General features: G+C 32.8%; 1 protein-coding gene across 4 annotated transcripts in view; it reads right to left on the bottom strand.

Annotated features, from left to right (window-relative positions):
• The window catches only part of LOC113403803 (dystrophin, isoforms A/C/F/G/H-like), a 580208-nt gene that overhangs the window by 90185 nt on the left and 469096 nt on the right, over positions 1–20927 (bottom strand). For all 4 annotated transcript variants that reach the window (XM_026644400.2, XM_026644401.2, XM_026644404.2 and 1 more), the window contains one exon: positions 5074–5246. In XM_026644400.2, coding sequence (XP_026500185.2) covers positions 5074–5246 — 173 coding nt within the window. The remainder of the gene's footprint in view (positions 1–5073; positions 5247–20927) is intronic.

Here is a 20927-nt window from a genome sequence, read left to right as displayed (position 1 = left end):
AAACAGTCAGTATGAATGTTTGGTAGCATAAGTAGATTAAGTAAATATTGTTTAGAACCTGAACAGGATCGCATAAAGCGTTATTACAAATATTTATACATATAACAGAGTTCAGTTTGAAAGTTCCATGTGTAAGGGAAATATAAAGTACAAACGATACTTTTGATAGCAAATGCTGAATTAGAATATCAAAGAGATTTTTTACGATATGAATAGGCAATTAGCAATTGGGCCACTTGATGGTAGGTGGTCACCGTGGTCCATATACATCACATTACAATTTTTACATTAAGAGCCTGTAAATTTCCCACTGCTGGGCTAAGGCCTTCTCTCCCTTTGAGGAGAAGGTTTCATCCATCCACCAACCCGCATTGGAGCAGCGTGGTGGAGTATGCTCCAAAGCTTGTTATGCCGGCTCACTCAGCCAGAACAATATTGAGTACAGTTCGACAGTAGTATTTATGGTAACTGGGTACCAACAAGTATATATAAAGGATATTGCAATTTTGATTGAATATATTTGCTTTCCATTGAATTATATTAAAATAAATAATATTATGACCTCATCGCTGTATCTAACACCATACCCTATAAATCTTTTATATGCAATTCAAGAGTAATAAAAACCACTTTGGCCATCCATCTATCTCATCCGGGGTATAAGCCTGCAGCTGGGCGTTAAAGGGTTGTAAAACAGTTTTATAACCCAATATTCATCACATATAAATTACGTATGTCTGTCAAGAACAATGATACAAGGTTTTATGGACATTTCTGATGTAAGATTCGTTCGTATTCGTCAACTTTTTTTTTTCAATCGGATTATTCACTTTCAGTATTTCAAATTTTCGTATTATTTCTTAACACAAACAGTTCCTCGTGCTACAAAACTTTTCCATCTTTATAACGTATTCATTCATTTTTGTCGGATAGTGTAAATAATTCTTGTGTAAATAAATCCAAATTTTCTATTAAAATATTTGCAAGAAACTTAAACGCCTCGAGACAAGTAAAGTATCTAAATAAGCTAACAACGTACAAATCTTCTGAACATTTTCCTTATATGAATTTTGTAACAATTCCGAGAGGAATGCCTGCCGTAATTCAGCCTCGTGAGGCATCCATGCTCAAAGGCTTTAGCGAATTGTTGGTCAAATAATTATATGAATTTTTGTGTAAGGGTTCACCGATGTTTTGTTTATGAAATAGTGTGTCTGAAGAGTGCTTTATTTTTTATTTTTTAATAACAATTTTATCAAACAGTTAATTTTCCATTTAGATTCGAAATTCAATCTAACACACCGCTACATAACAACACAATATGGTGAATGTATGCATAATGGGTAATTTCCGGTGAAATAGTTGGTAATAACTGTATTTGGAAACGTTTTCAGTTTTTCAGAAACTCACCAACAATTCCACAGTATTGTACCGATAACTATATTCGCTTTTTGAGTACAAAACTATACCAATTTTCTTGTAGTGGATACGTAATCAGAGTCTATGAACGGCCCACTAGTTAACTTTTACCCCTTTTGAGTAAATATGGGTTGGCAAGGTAAGGCACATGAAAAGTTAGTGATACTCGCCAGGATTTGAAACCGCAATCACCAGTTAAGTTCCTCTTCGAACCCCTGAGCCATATCGGCTCGTTAACATGTAGACGTAGCTTAAGAATATTATTAATTACTTAAAAAAAACAAAATGATGTAAGGTCGAGTCATAAACATTACATCGTTTTCTTTTGATAAAACGGGAAAAGTTTTATGCATCACAATGATTTTTTTTTATTATTAACGTAACTGCTCAAAATCAAAAATAACGTTTATGAAAATCTATTACCTGAGTTTCTTATTTGCTAACTCTCAAAAAAAAAAAACTTATAAAGGTTACTTAGAAGTATTTCTCCCCAAAAACCATAACGAAAAAGTAACAAAAAAATAGTCCAGGATATTATATTTTTCTCATATTGTAGAAAAAACATTGTTAGTGATTTTGCAGCTAAAATACTTTAAAACTCATTATAATGAAGATTGATCCCATCTCCTCAATTCTCCATCGCTGCAAAACCGTCTGCCGGTAAAAATGGCCGCTCAGAGGAAATGAAATTTCTGACAGATATTTATCGAGCTGTCAATGGGTGCTGCTCGCGTACAAATTGCCTAATTTTGGGTCCAGTTAATTGAAATTTACAAACGTCCTTTAAGTTTCTTTGATGTTTTTAAATTGGTGTTTAAAAAATCTCTAAGTAGTTCAGCTTAATATTAGGTGGACGACGTTGGCCTACCTTTGTATATTTAATCCAACTGTCATAAAGATCAGTTAATCGGTATAGAAGATAATATGCTGCAGCACTATTTCGCATTTAGCTACATCTTAGCGGATAGTATAAAAATATGTGTCAACTATCATTATGAACGTCAAACATTGTCGAAGTATGTTCATCTCAAATACCATCAAATATATATTTGTACCAACATTTTTCATACATAAGATTGGAGTCAAATTGTTATTAGAACTAGTTATATCGTTAGTGGAAGGAATGAAACGCTGTAGCACCAAAATGGCACTATTGAAAAATGAGGTTTACTAACTCAACTTTAAACTTAATTTCCCAGAAGCACCATTTGGCGTTTTAACCTTTCTTCCTTTCCACTGACGATATGGATTTGTCTGATGCTCGTTTAGCGATTCGTTGTCAACTTTTTCAACAATATTCAAAATTAATTATTATCAATTTGAATACCTTAATGTACGGTAGCCCTGGCTATTTTTTTTTTTTTAATCATCAACGCAATACTTTATTTGGTGGTTTGGAAGGGCGAGTGAGTCAGTGTTACTACAAGTACAATGGATATAACATCTTCATTTCCAAGGTTGATTTGCATTATCAATAAAATAAATGGTTAGTCTTACCGTATGGAGTCTATGGGTAGCCCACTCATCCAGTTACACAAGAATAAAAAAAAAATGTTGTTGCCGTTAAGACAAAAGCGTCTATTTTTTACAGCGAGGCAGACGGGAAAATTGGTCGTCTGATGAAATTGCCTACAACGGCCTATACACATCGGCACTATCTTATACATAAAAAATAATGTTCCTTTTTTAAAACGTATTTCATTCGTTCACGAACGTTTAATATGAAACTTTATATGGTACTGCGTGAAGGTTGCCATAACTGCGTGAAGGTGGTAAGTATCATTAAGAAAATAATAGTTAAAGAAGCGTTGCAACTGATGAAAGTTAGATAATTCGAAATATAAACGTCAGTGCGTTTTCAAAATAAAGATAAATATAGATAGATAAATTTGTAAGTACAAAACATTCTTTAAATTTGATCACAGTAATTGAAAACATTGGTGTTCGACAATAGAATAACTAATAAGTAGGTGGTAGTTATCGAGAGTTTATTTAAAATGGGACTCCGTAATTAATGTTTACTTTTAACGGTAATGTTACATTTGGTAATCAACATAAAAAAGTGATATATTTACGTATTTTAATGAAATCAAATTAAACATTTTATAAACACGGTACAAAATTAAAATGATCCGACTTCGAAATCAGAAATCTTGCAAAATATTCATACATTCAATAAATTCATAAACCCAGTTTTATCACTCTTGTACATGCGGGCGACATTAAAAATGTCATTAATTTACATTTTAAAACGCATGCAAAAACATCGCTACAAGCTGAATACTGGCCACTCAATATGAGATGCCATTTTTATTTCAAAACAAACGTAAAACTGTTGAAGCGAGTCGCTTTGTTCCCGCCATTGCAATCTGTCATTTTTAGCGCGTAAAGTGACGTTTAAAAATGCGTTCAGTAACACGTTTTTATGTACGATAGATAACTGTGGTTACAATACATGGTTTAAAAACGAATTTATTTTTATTTATTTAAGCGGAATTGAAGTCGATAGCTTTTGTTATAAAATAAATTATATTTGTTTAAAATTCAAAAGATGCAATTTGACTAATTACAAATTCAAACATTGCAATAGAATATTAACTATCAATTTACTGTACTTTTAAATTATGTAGGTATAATATTTAGTGATTGTTATAAAAACATATTATATAAATTATATTCAACAGATAAAAAATCACCGTTGCGTTTACAAGTCAAATATTTACAAAGAACCGGTTTAGTAACGAGGTAAGTGTAACCGAATCCCTAAACTAAGTTAGGTTGCGGTGATCAGTCAGACCGCGGCTAAGCCAATTACGATGCAGCTCTAATTGATATTAAGCATCGCTCGATACCACTTCGGTCGCAATCTCGTTAAACGAATCAGCATAACGATACATCAGGACAATTTACAAGGGAATAGCTTTGAAGCAAATCTTAATTATAAACGTGAATGCAATTTTCATAGTGGATAATTTATTTTTATTTAACATAAAATTAACTATTTAATTAAATTATTAAATTAAATTTTTAAGAAATAAATTGCGATACATTTTTTTTTTATATGTATTATGATAGTATCCTTTTTTATGCCAGTATTTCTTTCTCCTGTATAGAGGAGTTACAAACACTCGATAGATATTCGATTTGAGCCGATTATTCATCGCCTCACGTCTTATAAAAAATTATGATATTGGGTAATTTTAGTTTAAAGGGCACGATGTTCCGAATTACAACGCCGGCGAGTAATTCGTTGCTATTAGTTTTAATCAGGCGATTCATAAATTCATATATAATATTTAAAAGTACCTACATTACTCTCTCACAAAACGTTGCATCTCAGATAGCATTGGCTCGCATCGAAATTATTGTAAAAACTGTAATAAAGCAGTATAAGAAGAAACTATTGGGTTTAATTTAAGCCCCAGGGTGTCGTTGAAGACACACGATATCTTCGTTTAGTCAAAGGGGACACTTAAGCATTTCTACTTTTAAAAAAACCTTGCTGAGTTAATCTTTGTATTATTACTGCTGTTCAATGTGTAGGCTTTTATCTAACACTATCATCTCCCGATAAACAAACTAAACTCGTTTTAGCTAAGGTTATCACAGAATAATATCCTAAAGTTAATGTTAATTATAAAAATAAAAATTTACCTGATAGCCATACTCTTCGCTTTCAAATGGTGCCATCTCTGGTTCATTTCGTCTAGTCTTCTTTGTAGCATAACGGCGTCTTCTTGTGATGACAGGGAGCCGAGCAGGCGCCGCCCGGTTCCCGTGAGCGATGCGTATACATCGCGATGAGTCTCGATTTCTGATTGTAAGTCCTGAAACAACGAAATTATGTAAAATTTTTGTTTATTGTACAAAATCATTTTTGATCATACATTTTGCGTTAATTATTTTAGAAATTTGACGTCCTATAAGACCTATAATGGTGAAGTATCTGCACTGGCCAAGGTATAGGACTAAATAATAAACATACAACGGAACATAACTAGGAAACAATTTGTTTTGTCCTGTTTCCTGTGAGAGAATCACTAAGCGTACACAAACACGAATACAATCAGATCGTGGCACATATCTGCATGATCAATAACAGGAAAACAGAATCTCTGTATCTTATGAAGAATGGGAATCCATTTAGACATTTTCATAAGAAATTGTCTTCTAAATTTAAAAGTGTTAACATTAACATTTAGTCGTATAATATTTTAATTTAATTCTCTACATGAGAAAACAAAACGACTAAATACAATTTGATTAAGAATCGAGTGAGTACGTACACGATTTCACAAGATTTCTCAGCTGAAATAAGAAAAATAATAAATCTCGAGACGAGATCTCTCTAAACCCCTAAACCTTTGTAAATGCGACATAATTCAAGCCATAGTAGTTACAGTTTTGTTTTCTTCATATAAGTGGGCCATTCCTCTCGGAGTCTTGGATTTGTGGACAAATTGCTGTTCTTTCAACTCTGACGGGGGGACTTATTCATGAGATGCTGAAATACCGCTATCGACAATGGGCTATAATATTTGATGATGGACTCAGCAATTTCCGCAAGGCTTGGCTTAACTGTTCTATTCATTTCAGAATCCTAATTTGGCCGATTTTTATTTCTTTGTGAAAAGAGGTGGAGGGTTATTTCCTGAGTTATGTGTGATACTGAATCTCTGCTGAATTATAATATGTTTGTTGGTTTGTCTGTTAATTCGCAGTAATTGAGGAACTGATTTGCGTTCTTATTTGGGATGGAGTACCTTATGGATCTTGAGGTTTGTTATCCCTGCAAATTATACTGGGGTGAAAACGGGGCATAACTTTAATAGGATATAATAGGAAGGATAAAGAATCAGGACGGCATCGTATTATGCTGAAGTGATCCCTTGACGCCTCCCAAAAAGATTGTATGGGAACCGCTGATTTTTTAGGGGTATTCGAATGCAGTTGACGCCGATGATTACCACAAGGGGATAAAGACTACTTAAATGAAAATTATAGTGTATTTTATCTATAATAGTCTATAATTCATCAAGGAGTTAATAATTTACGTAGGAAATTCTCATCTGAGACACACAATCACAAGATCACAAGGTTTTAGTCCTTTAAGATAATGTTTCACTAACCTCATTTGAAGGTGATAGTCTTAACACGTTTACAGATTGGATATTAATTATGTTAGTAATTAAAGCTTTCTAATTAGATGTTGATTATTTAAAAAAAGGAATTTCATTTAATTTTTTTTTTATATCTGAAATATGTCTCAGTCAACAAAATGTTTGAATATTAATCGAATACTTGGTTTTTGTGACCAATTTTTTTTTGTTATTATTCATCTAGTTGTGCAGCAGGACAGGTATGTGAGGAAACCTACATGTATCCGCCAAATCAAAACTCTAAGAGTGGAAGTTTTAGATAGGAATATTAATTTTGTAAATACATTACTTTTTAGTTTAATGCGTGTCACGCTTGATTATGCGCGTAATAATGTTAAAAGCTAATTTTTTATGAACTTTTGCTGTGTAAAATAAAATTTAATTTTTCTTATATTGAATTTAGAATGTTTATTTTTATGCCATAGCTTTATTTTTGTCTTATACTACACTATCATCTGCGAAGTTATCAACTGTGAATAATGTACCTACCACATTTTGCTGGATATTAATGTATTTGTTTGTATTTCTATAATAATCCAATAATATACGCAAATAGAAAATTGTATGCAAAACATTTAAATTTAATCTCAAGTCATACAATTTCAAACTAAGATTACATTTCCACATAAGCTCTGCGATTAATACGGTTTAATTAAAAAGTTTCCTGAGCACTTTCACAGTGAATCCCAACTGGGGTTGGAGCTCCCAACTCTTCACTTTACTTAGATTTTCAGAAAATACTTCAGCCTACAAAATTTGGTTGTTTGTTTCAAGTTATACTCGGATCCTTGTTTTGGAGTTTATGAATTTATTTACTTGAAACTAAAATGAGGACCCATTCTTCTCCAATACTTATAAAAAACATAAATCGAATGGTTATCTAACTCTGGAATGAACAATCACTTAAAAAAAAACATTTTTTAATTGTCACATCAAATAGCAAATGTATTTTAGGTTATATTTTGAATGTTTGGTTAGAATTAAATTTAATTACTTTAGTGTAAACTACACAATCTAATTGTTAAGAATTATGATCGTACTTTTTAAAAAACATTTTTTTTTATATACAGATTTAATACCAAAAACTAAAGTCATTAACAAAAAATACTATTAATTTAAATAAAATTTCAAAATATAAAGAATCGATGCTTGTTTACAGTATTAGTAAAATAAAAACAAAAAAAACCTTTCCGGAATGTAATCGCTGTAGTGTAAACGTGGAGAAATAGGGAGGCAGTGCCCCTCATCCCTCTGGATCAGAAATGGGAAGTTTTTAATTTCGACGTATTCGTACACATCGTCAGGTTTTAAAACATTTCACAATCAACGCTTTCGCGCGTCGGGAGTCCGATCACGTTTAAACAATTGTGTGTTTTAATTAATACTCCGCTATTGTATTAAAATTCGTATTTTGGGTGTTATGGCCGTTTTTCGGGCTTCAGAGTTATAATTTTAAATGGAAAATCACGTTGTAAACTGTTACGTTGATTGAAATCAATGATCGTTGAAATGGCAATGCTAGTCTACAAAAATCGTGTAATTTTAATCGCTCCTTCCATTTCAATAATTTTGTTATGAAAGAAAAACAAAAAGTTTTGAAGCAAAATGTTCAAGAGATTAAGCAACTTTCACGATTTATATATTGTTATTTGTTTGAAAATATTTCTATACCACTTAAAATTGTTTTCAAGTGCTTAACAACAAGAAGAAAATAATGCTTCTTGTAAATCAGTTTTTTTTTATAACCTCTTATAGCATAATGAAAATATATTATTTGAATAGATTTTTCTAGAATCATCAAAAAAAGTGTATTTCTTGGTCATTTCTATTTTTAGGTCAGCTAGCCATATTAAAAAAAAATGATATGGAGTTCCACAATACTGACTCAACAATTGACAGATACAAATTTTGAATTTCTTCTGGTTTATACCGGTTTTATCAGGTTTTTTCTTAATCTCCCAGATAACTTTTATAAACAATAATAATACATCAGATTCAATAAGGGTCGAGATAGCCAAGTGGTTTCAATAGATGATTTTTAAGCGTAGATATTAAAGCAGGTCAAGCAAGAAGTAGTTATGTTCTTAATTTGTCCTTATGAGCCAACTCGTGCTACACCGTGAAAAAAAATCTTATGGAACCTGCTTATCTCAGAATTCTGCTACAATTGTCTATTAATCCGCATTGGAGGATTGTGGTGGAATACGGTACAGACCTTTCCTCAAGCCCAACAGAAGAGGATTTGCCCAGTTGTGCGACATTTACAGGAGTTACTTTATACGTTCAGGTCTTCGATCTAGTAAAATTATTTTGTTAGGAGATATATTTATTAACATAAGAATTGATAACATTAAGTGCTTAAATGTATCTACAAATATGAATTAAAAATAGTTACTGTAAGAAAGCTAGCAGTATTTCCCCATCGAATCGCAATTCAATTTTGTTATAGTATGTATCAATCTTCGGTCAAGTTAAAGTATTTTGTTAACTGATCCTTCATTACAGAGTGACCCATTCCACGCATAATATCATCAATATATTAAAGCCTAGACAATAACTCATTTGCCTTCGTGTGTTAAAGGGATGTTATAATTTATCTCAGTAATGATAACGTTCGTCGTAAACGTGGTTTCCTTTAACGAAATTAATTTCGTCTTGTGACGGCTACTCTCCAAGCTCTCATGAATATTAATACAGTGAACACGATGTTCTGGTAATTTGCGATGAATCTGTTAAGGTAAGGGTTCAAACATTATTTTTATGATAATATATATATACATGTGTATATATTACTTTACGTTTATTGATCTCATTTTATTGTATAATGTTAAAGTTATAATCGAAAATCGTTATTCAATATTGGAAGCTTTATAATTGCTAATTTATCCCGAATAGACCCGTGAAGAACCGACGAAAGAAACTCATGTTCAATGTTCTCATACAATAATGTATACATTGTTCCGTAAAATAGTTACAACTCTTTGTAATCGGTTAATTGAAATAACAAGTTTATGCTTGTTCCTAGTATTAATAGTATGTACGTAACAATTAATGGATTTTTTTTTTATCTTTTTGCGTACATACACAACGTTATTAAAATAAAATTGAGAAGTGACAGTCACTAATTTAATACTTTAACGAATGTTTTAGGTCCAAAGTTTAGATAGCACGAAACGCTTCTGCTGTATATTGAGTCTTTGTTAAATATTAATGATTATGTAATTATTATTATTGATGTATGTACGTACATTGTTAGGCTATAAGTATCATCTCATTTCTTGTTTCCCTAAAAAAATAGCTTATTGCATGTGTTTTCTTTAACGACATTTTTATTGTAAATTACTTTTATGACATTACGAGTGTTTTGAGAGAACGTGGGCAGTTTTTTGGGCTCTCGAATAACCCAACCAGTCTTTTAAAACTCGTACATTTTTAAAAAGGTTCGAATATTCGAAATCGAAATTTAAAATATTGAACGGTAGATAAAAAATAATATTCAATAATATTAAATGTTACTTCATCTGAAATAACTCAGCTACAGTGAAGAGCATTTATGAGATTAAGTTGTTAAGCGCTAAGATTGACACGGAGTAAGATTAATGAGTTCGCTAACAGGGATCTTAGAATAGAAAGAAATGACAACTTCATGAGAATTGGAGATAACTGGTGTATTCATTAGGTGACGTACAAAACATTATAACACATGTATGTCTGTTTGTGTATTTTTTTTATATTATTAAAAGGGCATGAAATTAAAATATAGATTTATGTTGCTACGTCTAATATTATAAATACCAAAGTAAGTCTGTCTGTTTGTTGTTCATTCACGGGCAGAGCACTGCACCGAATTTAATGAGATCTGGTATCAAGCAAGCTTCTATTTATAGGAAGGACTTACTAGGCTTTTTTCTCCTAATACCTGACCTCTAAAATGTGAGAGAAGCCGCGTCGATAAATAGTACAGAATATATTAATGTTACGCGAGCAACAACAAATCTTATACTCCCACCACATCATCACAACCGACACAGCAAGAAGTCTACACTAACCTTTAATAAATTCAACAGCAAGCTAAAATATTATGGAAACTTATATCTTGATGGCAAATTAAATTAAACCAAGCGAGCATTTTCTAACCAATTAATTAACAAGCCTTTTGAGAAAAATTGAGGTGCACCAGAAGCTTGCTTAAAACTTTTGGTAAAGGAATATTTTCGGTATATGTGAATATGTAGAATACAAATTTGAAAGGCACAGAAGGCGGTTTAGCCACGAACATTCGAGCACTGTCCAGATAGAGCACGTCCTCTGGCGTATGCCGAGTTGAATACTAAACACTAATATTGAATAACATCGAGAAATTTTTAGATCCAATGAAAGTCTTTAAAAAACTCTATTTTAGAATTGAAAAGTAAAAATATAAACATCGTATGAAGTAGTGTTGACGTACAGAATTGCTGATTTCGTCTGGCATATAAATTTATATTTCGTTATGATCCAATCATAGTCATTAACGTCCTCTAGTAGTTAGAAAATTAAGTAGAGGAAAATGTATAAAAAATCCTTTTTTTTTTAGAATTTGTTGGTTTAATTTTGATCATTTTCCAATAGTGTAAATACATATTCAAATAATTAGTATAGACTTTTCAGTCTAGGTTGAGATGATCAACCTTGTAGGACAGAAAATACTTTAACTGGGAAACCAGAAAATAGTTTTCTTTCGTAGGTGTTTTTTTAATTTATAAAAGGCACGCTGATACCTCAAAGACAAAAAGCAGAGGCAGACATACAAAATCTATACTTACAATAAGATATCAAAAGGACACAAGGGACATACTATAAATAAATAAAACATACTTTATTGTATGTGTTAAAACAAAGACAGACAATGCTCTTTCAACTTTTCCTAATTTATTTGTGTAAAGAGAACGTCAGTGATATCCATAGTCTCGTATTAAGGAGTCGAAAAAAAGTCAGAAGAAAGGGATGAGTCTCCAGTTACAAGTTGAACATTGAAACGGCAAGGAGAATCAGGTAAATGCAAGAAAATAAAACGCTGTCAAAGGGGATTAAGTGACAAACGATTAAACAGGATATTACGAAGAAGACGAATGATGTGTGTGTACCCGCGAAATCGAAGCCATTTGAGTTCAGCACAAAATTTAGAAACGGAGCCCAAAAACGAAACGAATACACAAATCATGTGACCTCTTAAGTTTGTTAAGGATATTTTTAGTGCCGACAGAAAGACATGAATCGATATTGTCCAGAAGTGGACGAGAGTATTTTATTTTCGAATCAATTTTTAGCAAGGTTTAGCCAATTTTAATAGTAAATATAATTGACTAGTTCATCATGCTGCTTCACCCGAGCGAAATTTATTAAACTTTGCCTATAGTACGCAAACCGTCACCACATGCCCTGTACCCCCTCAAGGGGTGAATTAAAAAAATATTGCCTTTGTCCTTCCCCGTAACTCAAACTGTCTTCACACCACATCTATATCAGACGTAACAGAAACAGTTACTTTCGCATTTTTAATATTAGTATAGATTTAGACTTTGATAAAATAAACTCTATCGTTGCAAAGCATGTCAACAGATATTTACAGATTGTTCGAAATGGATTTATCGCATTAAGACGATTACAGTGAGCTGCTACAGCCTCACAAATACGTGATCACTGTCGAATGAACATTCTGAAGCACGGCAGGCATTGAATATTAACAGCTGAATTGTATTAAATAGCTCCGAAATTGGTAAACGTGACGTAATTTCGTCGATTTTAGGTAAACTCAGTTGAAGTTTTTCTGTTTTAAAGTGGTAATATATTTAAAAATCATATTTTGTCAGTTTCGTTTGGACATAATTTTAATGTTACGAAATATGATTATTCTTTATTCTTTACTAACCGACAGAGAATATATACATAAGTGATGTCGTTAATAGTGAAATGTTTTTATACAACTTTTGAAACAACGTAATTATTTGATGGAGTCATTCACACAACTGAATGACTCCTACGAACGAGCCGAGATGGCCCTGTGGTTAGAACGCGTGCATCTTAACCGATGATAGCGGGTTCAAACCCAGGCAAGCACCACTGAATTTTCATGTGCTTAATTTGTGTTTATAATTCATCTCGTGCTCAGCGGTGAAGGAAAACATCGTGAGGTAACCTGCATGTGTCTAATTTCAACAAAATTCTGCCACATGTGTATCCACCAACCCGCATTGCATCAGTGTTGTGGAATATGCTCCAAACCAAACTCAAAGGGAGAGGAGGCCTTAGCCCAGCAGTGGGAAATTTACAGGCTGTTAATGTAAAAAAAAAAAATCACCAACACGTTAAAATATGTAATTAAACAATAATAATTATTTACATTGAAAACCTACTTAAAAAAACATAACTACACTAATGAAACCGCAATATCAATATTATAAAAATGACTGTGCACTATTGATTAAAAGTTCTATATAATACTAGTTATCCCCGACAGTTTCACACGCGTTTTCGGGGTTGGTAATGTCCTTGGAGGTGGTTTAGCAGTGAAAAATCAACAGATAAACAGACAGACAGAGTTATTTTCGCATTTATAGTATTAGTATAAATAAAAAAAATATTGAAACGAAGTCAAACATTTATGTTAAAGTAAAAGACATCAATTGAAACTCTCTGCTACCTTCAAAAGATTGAAAGGAACGAAATCGCGAAGAACATAAATTCTTAAGGAACTAAAGATAGTTGCTATCGAGGAACCGAATGAACAAGTTAGCAAACTAGCGCATCTGTGGTTCAAGTAGGGTTACCAAAAATACAGCACGTTTTTTTTTTTTTAAATCGATTTTAATATAATGCAATGGCAAATTACATTCTGCCACAATGTAATGAAGTTCTGATGTTACCTTTTAAAAGAAAATATTTTTTACCTCAATGAGAGTAAAATTTGAAGTTAATATAAGTTATTATACGAATAAAATATTATGTAACACAAATGTGTAATTTTAGTCGCATTTATATACCGCTCATTAAAAGCCTGTGCAAATATCGCAGACTTAGATTTTTATGAAAAATAAATTATGGAAATACTTATAACTAATATTCACATTTCTCTTCCAGCTTGCATAGCTTATGCAAGTATGGTACAATAATATTCCTAGTTCTCGCAAACGTACCCCCCAGCGCCATCCCGACCGTACATTGTCCAGTTATTTTAAAATTAAATTGAAATGTGATTCTAGCTATTCATGCGAGTCTAGTACATCGTACGTCCGAGTTAGCCTACTAAATATATCAACCTCTAAATAACAGTAATTTATGATTATGAAGTATCACTCTGTGATCACAAGGGACACTATTTTGGTCTCATTTTTAACTCTTAATACTAGCAGCTGGCAATACGACTGATATACATTTAAAAAGAGTTATCTTTATTCATCTTGTGTGTAAGGTATGAAAGAAAAGCTTATGTCCTTACTTGGGATTCAACCTTGATTTCATAACAAATTTCATCGAATTTGATTCTGCGATTTAGCCGTGAAAGCGTTGCAGACTGACAGAGCGACTTCTGTATTTATTACATTAGTATAGAAGAATAAATTAAGTGTTTTTTTTTATTATTATTTCCCCTTGATATACTAAGAAATCTGATCATAAGGTATAAAGTTTTAGTAACATGACAAATTTATTTATTATGCAATTTTAGTTATTATAATTTCTATAAATGTTTGAAGGATTTATAGACTTGTGGTAAATTACGTCTGACACAGCTGTCTGGTTAGTTCTGATTGCTTTCTCAGCTATTTTGACGTTCTGTCACGAAATCGAGTTACGTCAGTCTGGCCACCCTACGTCCAGGTCGTTATCGCAGGTGCCCGGGCCGGTTATATCCAGTTAAATCCTGTTACAACCGGTTACCAGGGTAGGGATTACCGCCTTGATCCGGTTTTCAGTCGTTTGCGACTTGATTTATTCACTCTCGGATTTTTTTGCTGGTCGGGTAAGAATGTTTTTTTAAGTTATTTTTCAATTTGCTTTATTTCTTTTAGACATATATATATTTAATATATAATTTGCAATTTTCATGTTATATTTTGTTTTGCGAATTAGATCTGCAAGCAGCTAACAAAATATTTTGTTAATCCACTTACTTATTTGACAGTGTGTAAGCTATAATAAAAAAGCTGAAATTGTTTCGAGCTATTTCTATGAATACGAATTAAATATTTTATCATTTTGATCTTTATCTTTTTAAGCCGAGCACGTACCACCCGTACCCACATTTAAATCGTCCGAAAAATGACAAATGTGACAGTTGCGTTCGTGATTTCGTCGCGTCCGCCATTTTGTCCGGTCGACGTCCGGCTGAAACTGGTTTAATCCAGCTCATTAACGATTCGGCTCATGGTTGACAAATACCGTTTCCCAATATTAGCTTATGACTGTCATATCTAGTTTTCGTAATTTGCATAATCTTGTCTCGACATGCCGGCTTCGGTCTCCGGCTCATTAGTCCGTATTTAAGTGACGTGGGTCAAATTGCGGGAATACGATCATGTTTAGATTAGAGCGGGTAGGTGGAGCTGGGGGGGGAAGTTAATAAAATTCTTATTTCAATCGGACGATGTCGGGACGGATAGCTAGTATATAAGAAAACAATACTTGTTTTTGTTCGTATTATACGCATTCACGCGTCGTTCGTCAAACCAAGTTGGAACTTTGTTGTACCCTCGTTGTCGGTAGCGTTGATATCTGACGTTAACTATAAACGTATGAATTGATGATTCTTATCTTAAATTTCATGCTCGAGGGCATTTTAACTGAAAGAATATGATGCACTTCGAATAACATCACAGAACACAGTGACTTTTTTACCATATGAACAAATATTTATGCCATAATACTAAGACTATCCACGTCTAAGGCATGTATTATAATTTATTCACAGATGTGTTTCAGATGCTTTGCTTTGCTTTTTCATATAACTAGCTGCTCGTCCCGACTTCGCTCGACATTGCAGACTCTTAAAAATGATTTCTGCGAAACTTTAACCGTTTACACAGCGCACGCAACGGAATCTCTCAAAAAGAATAATTTCCACCTGTTCTTGCAATAATTTTAATTTCAATTCACTAGTCATAGCGTGATATTATTATTAGCCTATAGTCTTCTGCCCTAAACAGGCTATCTAACACTGAAAACATTTTGAATATCGGACCAGTAGTTTCTGAGATTAGCGCGTTCAACGAAATAAGCTCTTCAGATTCATAATTTTAGTAAAGATTATTATTTTGATGTACCCGCATTTTATCATCAGTATATCAACCTGAATTTTTGGATTGCAATTGATTACCTAATATACTTATAATGACTTACTTAAAAACAATTTATGAGAATCAGGAATTAATTTAGACAGGTTCCCTTACGACGGGCGAAGCTCGACAAAGTAAGCGTACTTTTATAGGCGTTATTAAAAATGCAGTCAAAATTATTCCCGACGTAGATATTAAATTTTCACTTCGCCCCAATTTTTCATTTCGAAGCCCATATATTTAAAACTAGAAGTAACATTTTGTGGCGCACTCTTTGCGTGAAAAAGGCATGTGTATATATGTCTATTCCGCGCAAATCTCTGAACAAATATGGCGTCTCGGGGGAAACTAATAACTGTTTCAAACTCAAATAGCACTGCAACAGACGTTCCTTCGCCTTTTATTGTTTTGCATTTCTCATGTTTGCGTTTAATATTATAAATATTTAACTTTTACAAAGTGTATTTGTTGTTCATGGGTATTATTTTCTTCATCATCGAAACCACTACAACCGTTGGGCGACATACTAATAAATTGATTATAATTGAACTAAACATATGTATTTTTATTTTCATTTTAAATCGTACTTATTCATACTTAGACTGTGATGATTGTAAGGAAAAATTAGACAACGTATCTTTGAACAATCTGTTAAGGTAATATTAATTGTTTTACAGTATAAACAATCTATACTATAATATTATAAATGTCAAAGTAACTCTGTCTGTCGTTCTGTCTGTCGCTCTTTACTGACAAACTAATGAACCGAATTTGATGAAATTAAATTTGGTATAAAGCGAACTTGAACTTTAAGGAAGGACATAGGGTACTTTTTTTGCTTAACACACGACAACCAACCCCTAAAACACGAGCGAAGCCACTGGCGATAACTAGTAATAATATAAAACGTTTTTTTTTTTTTTTTGTAACTATTGGTCGTCCCCGGCTTTATGCGCGTTTTAGGGGTTGGTCGTTAGGTGTAAGGCATGAAAGAGTAGCCGACGTTTAATCGTTGGTGTTTAAGCTTGCTTAATACTAAATTTCATCAATTTCGGTTCGATGGTTTAGCCCTTAAAGAGTAACAGACAGACAGACACGAGTTAATTTCGAATTTATAAAATTAGTATATGTAGTTAAATAGAGAAAAGAATTGAACAGTTGCGTCATGGCGACAGGTTTACATGTATAATGTGGTAGAAACAAGCCGAAATTTTCAAATTTCCTAGCCGGAAAAAAAAACGAGATTTTTTTCTTCAATCTAAAGCTGTTTACGGACCCTAATAGGATAAGTCACACCGGGACGGGTTGCTAGTATATTATAAACATACAAGTTGATCTGATGCCGTGCCATTTAGAGATGACTTTCGTCGAATTTAATTTTTTTTTTATGTAATATAAATATTTTTTATTTTGTTATTGAATTATTGATATTATTTTTAATTAGTATAGGATTTTATAAATTGATTTATTACAATTATGTTTTAGTAGTCAACTTAACTATCGCATTGGATTACTGTAATGTTAGATAAGTTTTTTGTAAATGAATAAATAAATAAATAAACTAACAATATGAAAATCTTTGCCATGATAATATTTAATATAAAAAATATATGGCAATTCTTGTGATAGTCAACCCATTTTATATATTTGCGTAAGATGTATTTAATTAATACGTGGACATATTATTTATAATTCATGACTACGTGGAATGGCGGGAGAATGCATCATTTCCAATCGTAATTCCGATTCTCTAGGCGAAAAATTAACCCCTTTCGCCCCAGTGAGGGCAAAAGACCGGAATTAATTTAATTAATTAACTATTAATGATGCCATTCAATATTTAAAACTCATACATTACGTTGCATGTTTAATGTATGTTTACCTTAATGTCAGTAATAGAAATATAATTGTAATTCCATGATAGTGTAATTTTAAATAAAATTTAAATGTAAATTTCAATTATTTTAAAAGTGTAACTTTTATTAATGGCGTCCATTATTTTTAAAAATATTTATAGTCATTGCTGTTGTTGTTATTATGTATATATATATATTTTAATAACGAAAGTATATACTTACCGTACTAGCTGTGCCCGCGATTTCGTGCGCGTTTGAATTTAACAAATAGTTATTGTTGTAGTCTAAGTTACTCCTTAATACGTCTGCTATCTGCCAGTGAAATTCTCGTCAGAAGTAGTCCAGCCATTCCAGATATTAGCCGGAACAAACAGACAGACAGACAGACAAAAATTGAAATAAATTATATTTTGGTATATGTACCGTGTATACATACATACATATGTAGTAATATATAATTAGTAAAAAGCGATGCTACAAGTGCCATAAGAGTTTATATATTTTTTTATGATACAGGTAGGCGAACATACATAAGGGCTTGATGGTAAGTGGTCACCACAGCTGCAGACATTGGCGCTGTAAGAAATATTAACCATTACTCACAAAGCCAATGCGCCCACAATCTTGGGAATTGAGTTGACCCCTCGTGGACGTGTAATTACAATTGCACAAAGTCTTACCACCAAGTTATAATATGAGTTCAAATTTAGCTTTTCCAGAATTCCACTTGTCCATTCCAGTCAAATGGTCGCAACGCCTTGTCAACTACGGAACTCGCCTTATTTTAAATATTTCACTATATACATAGAACAACGTTGATCATTAAAATATGTATATCACCTTCAAGATAATCATTAATAATAACCCTTAAGCCTATATCCATTATATACAATCATTTATATAGGCTAGTCCTTATTAATATCCGCCATAAAAGTAGCCAGGTAAATGTTCTAGATAATAAATAGTTGTAAATAACCTCAGCCACAAGATGGATGAGGCGCCGGCTTGCCAATAATAATGAAGCATGGTACGAGAAATTGCGTTGAAGTTTATGAAAAATAATAAATGATTATCAGTTGTCTATTGGACTCTTTTCTTTTGTGTCACTGCACGAAATGTATAGTATCGCATAAATTACATATTAATAACTAGTTAATATATTTTGTAATATAATTGTTCTTTTTTATGGTTTCGTAACCAAAAGTATAAATGGGACCCTATTACTAAGACTTCGCTGTCTGTCTGTCCGTCTGTCTGTCACCAGGCTAAATCTCAAGAACCGCGATAGCTGGACAGTTGAAATTTTCACAAATGTTGTATTTCTATAACAATAAATACTTTAAAAAAAATATCTATTTGCTCGATATCAATAAATGTGTGGACCTACTGTTGTTTTCCTATTCAATGGTACGGAATCCGTCGTGCGCGAGTCGGACACGCACTTGGCCGTTTTTTTGTACTATAAGTACTTACTAATATTACAAATGCGAAAGTAACTCTGTCTTTCTGTCTATCTGTTGCTCTGTCTCGACCAAACCACAGCGTGACCTCCAAGGAAGAACCTGGACTACTTTTTACGCCTACAGCTGACGATCAACCCCTAAAAACCTAAGAATCCGCGGGCGACAAATAGTTGAATATGAAGGCAAAATTAAGTATTATATATTTTAAAATGCTTTCTTTTTATGGCATTGGTTGGCGGACGAGCATATGGGCCACCTGATGGTAAGTGGTCACCACTGCCCATAGACAAAGGCGCTGTAAGAAATATTAACCATTCCTTACATCACCTATGCGCCACCAACCTCGGGAACTAAGATGTTATGTCCCTTGTGCCTGTGATTACACTGGCTCACTCACCCTTCTAACCGGAACACAACAATACAGTGTACTGTTATTTGGCGGTAGAATATCTGATGAGTGGGTGGTACCTACCCAGACGGGCAAGCCCTACCACCAACCTACTACCTGCATTGTGAATATTTTTATCTATTAGTGATTTATTAATCGTATATTTTGTTTATATGTAAAAAAAAAATATCTGTTGTAATAGACAGTAGAACAACGAAAAAAAATGATTTTTCTCCTCTAATACTGTTATTTTGTTTAAGAATTTACAATAAAGCATAATATAAGTATTGTATTTTAATTTATGGAAATAACTTAGAAAAGGACATTTTAGTATTATTTTGACTAGTTGATTTCATTTGTTGAACGTTTGTCTTTGTATAAAAAATAAGGTACGTGCACTCCTTTGTTTTCAATTTCACGCAAATATTAGATTACAATAGAACAATTAATATTACATCAAATGTAATTTCTTTTTTTTTAACATAATATTCACTCACAAATTTAAACATTCACAATTTTTAATTTGTAATAAAGCAAATTTGTAAAATAAAATAAAGTGTGAAGTTGTCTATTTCGAGCGACTCAACACTTAATCAAACAGCGAGCAACTTCATGATGTAGTTTTCATATCACTCTGTGCTCGCACAAATATATGTATAACTTCAAATATTATATTATCAGCAATTATCCCAAAGATGACACGACTACCCTCACAACTGCTTATAAAAAGAGCAGGTAGACCGCCGGCCACCCCACCGACTACGTTAAGAGCCGAGCTGCGATCTCATAGGAGACACCCTCAGGACGAACGTCACTCTCGAGCCCAATAAGGTTCAACTTAAGGCAGAGTCTTAACACTCGCCCCAACGTTTGGTGACGCTGTAAAGGCCAGTAAGGCCAACAGCAATACTCAATCAAGATACAAAAACCGCCGGGCGCCCACTTAGACCCGGGCCTCCGTCGCGTACACATCCGTCGTATTTCTTTATTACGTTAGCGTTAGGCTAATTTCTGCTTCTGGTTTCTAAAAATATTATATATAACATAAAAATACAATCAATACCGTAGCGTATAAAAAACAACATTCTCACGTTTACAAAGAAACACGTAAACAGTTTGGTATAATCGAAAATAAACCAAAATGTATTAATATTAAAATATATTTTTGCATAAACAATTTTAATCTTTTATAACTAGCAAAAATGATCTTATAAGCCGCTGTATCTCTTCTTAACGGCGGCATCATCAATCACCATTCGGATTTGTTTATTCGGTATGCCGGAATTTTACGAACCGATCATAAATAATTTTTAAAATATACCGTCCAATGA

Source organism: Vanessa tameamea, chromosome 20 (assembly GCF_037043105.1).
Source record: "Vanessa tameamea isolate UH-Manoa-2023 chromosome 20, ilVanTame1 primary haplotype, whole genome shotgun sequence".
NCBI lineage: Eukaryota > Metazoa > Arthropoda > Insecta > Lepidoptera > Nymphalidae > Vanessa > Vanessa tameamea.
Note: the sequence above shows the minus strand (reverse complement) of the source record. Positions and strands in the feature narration are given on the sequence as shown.